The sequence below is a fragment of the Papio anubis genome, chromosome 7 (genome assembly GCF_008728515.1).
Source record: "Papio anubis isolate 15944 chromosome 7, Panubis1.0, whole genome shotgun sequence".
In the NCBI taxonomy this organism is placed as follows: Eukaryota; Metazoa; Chordata; class Mammalia; order Primates; family Cercopithecidae; genus Papio; species Papio anubis.
The window spans coordinates 38881602-38889277 of NC_044982.1; the positions used below are offsets into that span (position 1 = coordinate 38881602).

Sequence of the window (7676 nt, forward strand, 5' to 3'; positions counted from 1 at the left end):
GACTATTATAGAACTGGGTCAAATTCAAGACTCTAGGCCACTTTGCCAGAAGCCAAGTAACCCACGACAAATTCATCAAAAGCTACCAAATAAATACCAGGAGCCAAGTCTCAGACAGTTCCCCATAGCTGTTTCCCTGAGAAACACTGCTCGTTCTCACAGGGAGCATGGCTGGAGGGCTGGCCAGGGGCTTTCCACTGGCCACAAGGGCTGTTCCCCTTTCTCGGTCTGTATAGGAGCTGGCTGGAGGAATACGTTTTCTATTGCTTGTGATAAAAGGACACAGGTCCGGCTGTGGCACTGGAGCAGGGGCTGGAGCAGAGCACTGAGACCATGAGGGGTAGAGTCTCTACAGACCTGCCCACCACCACACAGCTCCATGCAGATACCCCAGGAGCTGACAGCAGGCAGCTTAGGGCAGGCAGGGTATTCATGCATTGTGCGTGTGTCAGTAATCAATGGCTTCATATATGATTAGTCAGGTGTTTTTCTTCCCATCTATTTTCAGTGTTGGACAGAGCTCACTACACACAGATACCCTGGTAGGCAGGCAGAAGGGCAGCTCCGCCCAGGCCCTGTGGCATAAGGGTTCTCCTAGACCAGATTTACGGTGTTTATCTGGCAGTTTTCAGCGAATGAGTCGTTCAGTGAATGGGTCTGTTTCTGAACACTAAGTCGACTACCTCTTAACAGAGCACCAGGTGTCCAGGGTAGCAAATACCAGCCCCCAATGCCCATTTCTCAAGAAAAAGCAGACTTATTAGAGAGAAAATGAACTCGTCTTAGGATTTTTATAAGAATATTTTCAGTGAGTGCCACCGCAGCAAGCTAAATGTATCATTTTAGATACTTGGCTGCAGTTTTTTGGGGTTGCTTCCTAAAGTTCTACCTGACGCCAAAGAGGAATTGATGCTTGCTTTTCGTTTGGTCTATTTATGTTTTCTACTGTGACCACAATCAATATGGCTTATCTACACCAAGCATAGTGAGAGCTTTTAAATGCTGCCTCCCTCCCCACTGTTAACGTTTCCTGCTCCTAAGCCCATTATCTCGTGTTCTGTTCTAGGACTTCCAGCTAGATGCTGCCATGACCTACTGCAGAGCTGCCCGCCAGTTGGTGGAGAAGGAGAAATACAGTGAGATCCGGCAACTGCTCAAGTGTGTCAGTGAATCAGGCGTGGCAGCCAAAAGTGACGGGGACACCATCCTCCTCAACTGCCTGGAAGCGTTCAAGAGAATTCCACCTCAGGCACGCTTCCTCTCGTACCTCTTGGCTCCTCCATCAATTTCAGCGTCTTCACATCCCCGTCTTTATTGTTCTGTTTCCCATAATGTGCCTGAAACTCTACAAGATCCTTTTATCATTCTGAACCCCTCTGCAATAATGACCTCACCCTAATTGACCCTTCCCTGTAAAGAAAATTTATGGAGATGATGTCTATACCCAGGGTGGCCCTCAACATCCCACTGTGTAAATTTGTTTGCACCTGGAAGTGTCTATGGAGTTGAGCTTCTTCCTACAACTGTAGAGGAGGTCAGGGTCGGCCAGCAGATGACCTTTGAAGCCTGTTACCTGTGGAATTGTCCTCCCATGGTGGCTTTTTGGAGTGAACAGAACCACATCCATTTGTGAAGGCCGTGGACAGGCCTCTTGGGAACTGTCCTTCTCCCCAAATTCTGAAGCTTAATGTTATGGTTAAATTTTCTTTCTTGTTCTTAAAGCAGGAGTTGAGTTTACAAAGAAGAGTCAGCCAGGTGTGGCAGCACATGTCTGTAATCCCAGCTGTTCTAGAGGCTGAGGCGGGAGGATCACTTGAGCCCAGGAGTTCTGTACTATAGTTTATTATGCCGATACATACTTAGTGTTAGAACTTAGTGCCTGCACTAAGTTCATGATCAATTTGGTGACCTCCCAGGAGCAGGGAACCACCAGGTTGCCTAAGGAGGGGTGAACTGGCCCAGACTGGAAATGAAGCAGATTAAAATTCCTGTGCTATCAATAGTGGGATCATGCCTGTGAAAAGCCACTGCACTCCAGCCTGGGCAACATAGTGAGACCCCATATCTTTGAGAAAAAAAAGTCAGGCGGGCATTTTCATTCTGAAGTCAGAATGGCTGGGCTGAGGCTGGGTTGGGCCCTGGCTCCCAGACTGTGGGACTCTTCTCCCTCTCACATTGCTGTTTCTGTTCTGTACAGGAGCTGGAGGGCCTGATCCAGGCAATACACAATGATGACAACAAGGTGAGCTGAATTGTCTCCAAACCTGGTGATGCTAATGAATAGTGTCTCAGGCTTGCCTTATCACCTTTATCCCTTGCTCCCTACAATAGCTCCATACAACCCGTATCTCAGCTTCTTTATTATCAGAGATGGAACCGAGGCTTGGTTAGGGGTGTAGGAAGGAGGGAATAGATGGGGAGTAGGTGAACATGGACTGCATGAGTCTTTGCCTTCCCAAGTCTTTATCCCCAAGACGAATGTGTCCTAGGCTGCTCTTGAATCTCCATTTTAAACTGATGTCTTCTCTCAGAGATCCCTAGGAAATCCTTCACCTCACCTCCATCTTTGGATGGACTGATGGAATGAGGTTCCCAGAGTAGGCAGGTATCTCTTTATCCTAGAGGGAAAAAGGTACAGTAAGAAAAAAACCCCACCCCACGCTTTGACCAACAATGTCCACCAGTGTCTCAGTTTCCAGAATGAACCTCTCCTCAGGGGCCAAAGAACTCGTCCCTGTTTGGGAAATTGGTGAACCTTTGCTTCCCGTTGCCTTTGGGAGGAGCGCCAGTAAGAATAAAAATCTTCCCAGATGCCCCCATTTGTGGCTGACCACTGGATTGATCCTTCTGCCATCTGCAGGAAGGGCTCCAAGCCAGGAGGGGCATGAGAAAGCCAAGCCAGTCTGAGCTGCCCTGGCCAGCAGCAGGAAAAATATCTGACAGCTGAGTCCCCTGTGATGAAAATTGACGTCAGGCAAAGAGCTTCTTACATGCTTCCCATGGCCGTATTGCTGATCCCGGGACTGAATTTACTGGGCATTTTTCAGTCTCCAGGGTTAAGGAGAACAACTTCTAAACATTTCTTCATTTATTTCTGTAACGTCATGATGCACTCCTTGGAAAGGATGAAATTCTGACATCCTGAAATGTAGAGAATTACTTTTCTAGAGTCAGATTGAGGACCCAACAGCCAGGACAGACGCCCAGATCCTCTGAATCCCAGACTGCAGTTCTTTCTCAAGCCTTCACGGAGCCTCCCACTCCGCAGGACAGCGACTCTATTCCTGGGAAAGACATGCACTAAAGTAGAGATAGTCCTTATTACTTTTTCAGGTATTTTTCTCTCAGCAGCTGTCTAACGCAGTTAAATGACCTGAGGCCATGGGGGCTTGCCAGAAAAACAGCTTCATTCAACTCCATTCCTGACTCTCTGGCAAAATGCCCCTCTTCTCTTGGTAGGAATTTTGCCTGCCAACTTGTGAGATGTATTTAGCTTAGCATACGTAGATGCTAAGGGGAGCTCAAGGCCTGGGGAGAGCTAACATCCTAGGGCAGCAAGTGGATACCCAAGCAGCACAGGACTGGATCACTTCAGTGACCTCAGAACATGCCAGACATCATCTAGCTGTAGGAGATTATCTGTAATTCAGCTTAGAGAGGAAAGAAAGACTTTAGTGACCAAAACAAATAACAGATGGAGCATTGATACAGGAAGCAAGGCGAGTCCCCTTCACTAACCAACGGGGATTATTGCGACAGAAAGGCAACTGCTGGCAGAAGCTCTGTGGCAGCTTGTGAAGGCCTCTCTGCTCACCAGCCTAGAACACTGTTTAACCAGGGGGTGCTGGGGAGACCAGGGCCAGGAAGGAAGGGACTCTTGTCTCCACCAAACTGGGGATTCATGAGATAGCAATTCTGGGAGTTACATACACACATACGCACATCCTGAAACAGCTGCCTTTGGTCCAACAGGCAGAGTCAAAGCAGATCTAAGTGGGGTTAGAACTTAATTCGACTTTTTCCAATTGCATGTGTGTGTCTTTCTCCTCAAATTTCCAGTAATTATAAAAAAAACTTTAGATTCAACAGGCTGAAAACAGAAAAATAGAGGAGGATCTATGTGTTCATTCTAGGATTCTGATGGTTTATTCATCCCTGTAACGCATATTCACTGAACACCTACTACATGCCAGGCCCCGTGCTATGCACCAGGAATACTACAGGAGTAGAAAAAACAGACACTACTCTTGCCCCTTAAAGTCTGGTTAAGGAGACAGGCATCAATCAAATAATCACCCAAGTAACTACAAAATCACAACTCTGGGTGAGAGCAGTGCTGATCCTGTAGCCCAGAAGCTGCTGGAGAGCCTGGGAGAGTGAGGAGGAGAGTGTTAGAGGGAGTGGACAGAGACTAGACTGCCTGCTGGCCTGCCTTCTTTTTTAAATTCTTAGCTTATTTGTCATAACTTTTTATACTATAAAATAGCACAGTGTTATAGCGTATGTCCAGAATATTGAAAGAGTTGTTATAATACCATAAAATGCACGAATCCCGTTATGAAGGTAGCAGGTGAGATGTGATGTGATGTCTGTCTGCCTGAGCTTTCTGCTGCAGCTCTGTGTACTTGATTTGTCAGTGATGGATGCCTTTCCGCTGTCTCTTTTATAACTGACTGCCAGGTTCGGGCCTACCTGATATGTTGCAAGCTGCGTTCTGCCTACTTGATTGCTGTGAAGCAAGAACACTCACGGGCCACAGCCCTCGTCCAGCAGGTGCAGCAGGCCGCCAAGAGCAGCGGGGACGCAGTAGTGCAAGACATCTGTGCCCAGTGGCTTCTGACAAGCCACCCCCGGGGTGCCCATGGCTCAGGCTCCAGGAAGTGACCTTGGGCAGCGGGGCCAGGAACACGTAACCTGAGAGCTGGGCAACAGCAGTGATGGCGATGCCCTCCACCTCTTTCCTCCTGTGGAATGGAACTTCTCTGGCTCTGCCCTAGGTTGGAAAGAGCTGGATTGAACCCTACTTGCCTTCCCGGGCAAGTATAGGACTTTTCACGCAAGTGCCATGTTTCTCTAAAATTGTGGAATCTATGTGTGTTTGTCTGGAGATGGCCAGTTCTTTCTACCTCAGAGTGAGTGAGTGTGTGTTCACACACGCGTGCATGTTCCTGTGCACTGATGTTTACGCCCAAGCATTTCTGAACAAATGAAACTCTTCTCCATTGAAAAGAGGCACTTTACTTTAGACTTGCCACTCTGAAAACCTTCCCTGCGTTTTGGTTCTTGACCCGGGTTGTCCTGTTTGTACAGTCCCCTCCCTGTGGACGTGCTTTAGTAGCTCCTCTTACCTAGAGGACTTTTACAGAGAATTAGAGCAACACCAAAAGGATTGCCTCTTTTCCTTCCTTCCCATTCCAAAATTCAGAGATGGCTTTGGGGCAAGTGCTACCTGTGGAATAAACCTGTTTTCCAGGTGTCTCTTCTCCCAAGCACAAGAAGTCCTGGAGTCTTTGGAAGGTAGTCTGAATAGAAGGGTTTTCAGGTGCAGGCATCTGAAAGCTGTGGGTACATGTATAAATGATCAGATCTGTGAGGCTAACATGGGCAAGAAGGTCTCCATCACAGTCATCCAGAGGGGAAAGAAAGGCCACCATCCAAACAGGGATACAGGGGAGGCAGGTGAGGAGAGCGGTGCGGAGCGGGTGCTCACAAGCACAGAGCTGCCTCTTGTCAATGTCCCTCCTGCAAAGTTGGTGGGTGAGAAAACGTGACTTTCTCTTTGAGGGTCTGGGGAGAGAAATGGTGGCCAGGATCGTAGGACTGAATGACTCGATTTTACCTATTTGAGCTGCAATCCTGTTCGTGCTGCTTGAATTGGTTAGGAAGCTGCTTCCCTTTTCCTCCTGCTTCCATTCAGTCTCTTCAGGACCACGGGATGGATATGCAGACACGTGGGGTCATTGGGAAGGGAGTGCGCTTCTTTTCTCTGTCTTAGAAGAGGGAGTCAAGGGTTGGCTTGGAATTGGACCTCTGGACAGAGTCAGAATGAGGGCATAATGAGTAGGTCACATCTGGTTGGTGGAAAACTAGGTGAAGTGCTTCTTTAATATGCACTGGCTTGTCTTCCCACCCAAGATGTGACAATGTTTGAGAAAAGGTGTGTCATACTCAGTGACTTCAATTTGCAAATGAGGGGCCTAAAGAAAGCTCTGCAGCTCTGAACCTCTCACTGGCCAGAGCTCAGCCTATTGGTCCCACCCATGATGCTAAGACAAACAGAAACTGGAAGCTGAAGTCAGTGTCTTTGGTGCTTAGAAACCCTGTGGATTTCCCTCTGAACCGAGATTTTTAGTAGTAAAATAAACAACTCACGGACATCTGTCAGATGAGAAGTTTTGGTCCTGTTAGAGAGGAAAAAGACCGTAAGGAAACTACTAGATACATTTGGGCTAAAGTTTGGCTTTTCCTTCCTTGAGTCATAGAACGTATCCATCTCCCAGGAAATGTCCTTCTCTGGCATCTGCTTGCCCTTCTGAGTCTGCCTTTTTTGCACTGAACATAAGCACTTTATACTAATGGGTCACAAATCTTGCAGCCCTTAATTTGGGATAAGACCAGATTTTCCTGACATTTTCCTCTAACTCATTGAACTATCAGATTATAGGTAACCACTGACTAGACTGATAAGAGATGAGGCTAAAAGCCTTTGAATACCACGCTGTAGTCTCCAACAGAAAAACCACCAAAACAGATATCCATGTTGAGGGGTTGAATGTTTTACTACAAACAAGCCACAATAAAGTGTCTATCAACGTGTTTCTTGGCTTCGTAACTTCTTTGTGCTTTCTTGCGCCTACCCTTCCTGTCCTTTTTCCTTGTGGAGAGAAAAGGTGGGTGGGGAAGATCAGATGGCCTTCAATTCAGACTTACTCTAAATAATCCCCATAATGACTAATGACTCTGCTTTGGATTTATCTCGTTTCCTGTGTGTTAAAAACTATTAGTGCACCCTCTACCACCGGAAAACTTTTTTTTTTTTTTGCTTTAGTTGGGGGATGGGTAGAGATAGGTAATACATTTATAAGGTACAAAAGGTAAGTGAAAAGTCCCTTCCACCCTGTCCAACCAGCCCAGTCCCCTCCCAGAGGCCACCATTGTTATCAGTGTCTAGCATATAGTTCCAGAGCTACTTATGCATAAACAAATATTAATGACTAAAGTGTTCCACTGTGAAGATATACCACAATTATTTAACCACTTTCTAATGATGTACATTTCATGTTGTTGCCATCTTTCGCCACTACAGATTATGCTGCATTGAATTATCTTGTCCAGAATTGGTGGGTCAGAGAATAAGTGCATTTAACAAATATTGCCAGTTACCTTCCAAAGAGGTCGTAGCAATTAACTCTCCCACCAGCACTATAGAGCGTACCTGCTTTCCCATGCCCTTGCCCCAACTGTTACCAAATTTTCTGGATCTTTGCTAGTCCAATGGGTGAAAGGTTTCTTCTTTAGTGAATTTTGTTGTTGTTGTTGTTGTTGTTGTTGTTGAGACAGGCTCTAGCTCTGTCACCCAGGCTGGAGTGCAGTGGCCTGGCTAATTTTTTTATTTTTTGTAGAGACAGTATCTCACTGTGTTGCCCAGGCTGGTCTTGAACTTCTGGGCTTAAGCA

At 46.7% G+C, this 7676-nt stretch overlaps 1 protein-coding gene across 6 annotated transcripts in view; it reads left to right on the top strand.

Moving 5' to 3' along the window:
• ZFYVE26 (zinc finger FYVE-type containing 26) overlaps nt 1-6818 on the top strand; it is a 67413-nt gene extending 60595 nt beyond the window's left edge. For 4 of the 6 annotated variants that reach the window (XM_009211800.3, XM_021941318.2, XM_031668041.1 and 1 more), the window contains 3 exons: nt 1067-1249; nt 2198-2242; nt 4681-5091. In XM_009211800.3, coding sequence (XP_009210064.2) covers nt 1067-1249; nt 2198-2242; nt 4681-4884 — 432 coding nt within the window. In that variant the 3' untranslated portion in view covers nt 4885-5091. Of the gene's footprint in view, nt 1-1066; nt 1250-2197; nt 2243-4680 lie in introns of all 6 variants that reach the window. The other 2 variants (XM_009211799.3, XM_003901955.5) reach the window with 2 other exon arrangements.
• Nucleotides 6819-7676: the final 858 nt, after the last annotated feature.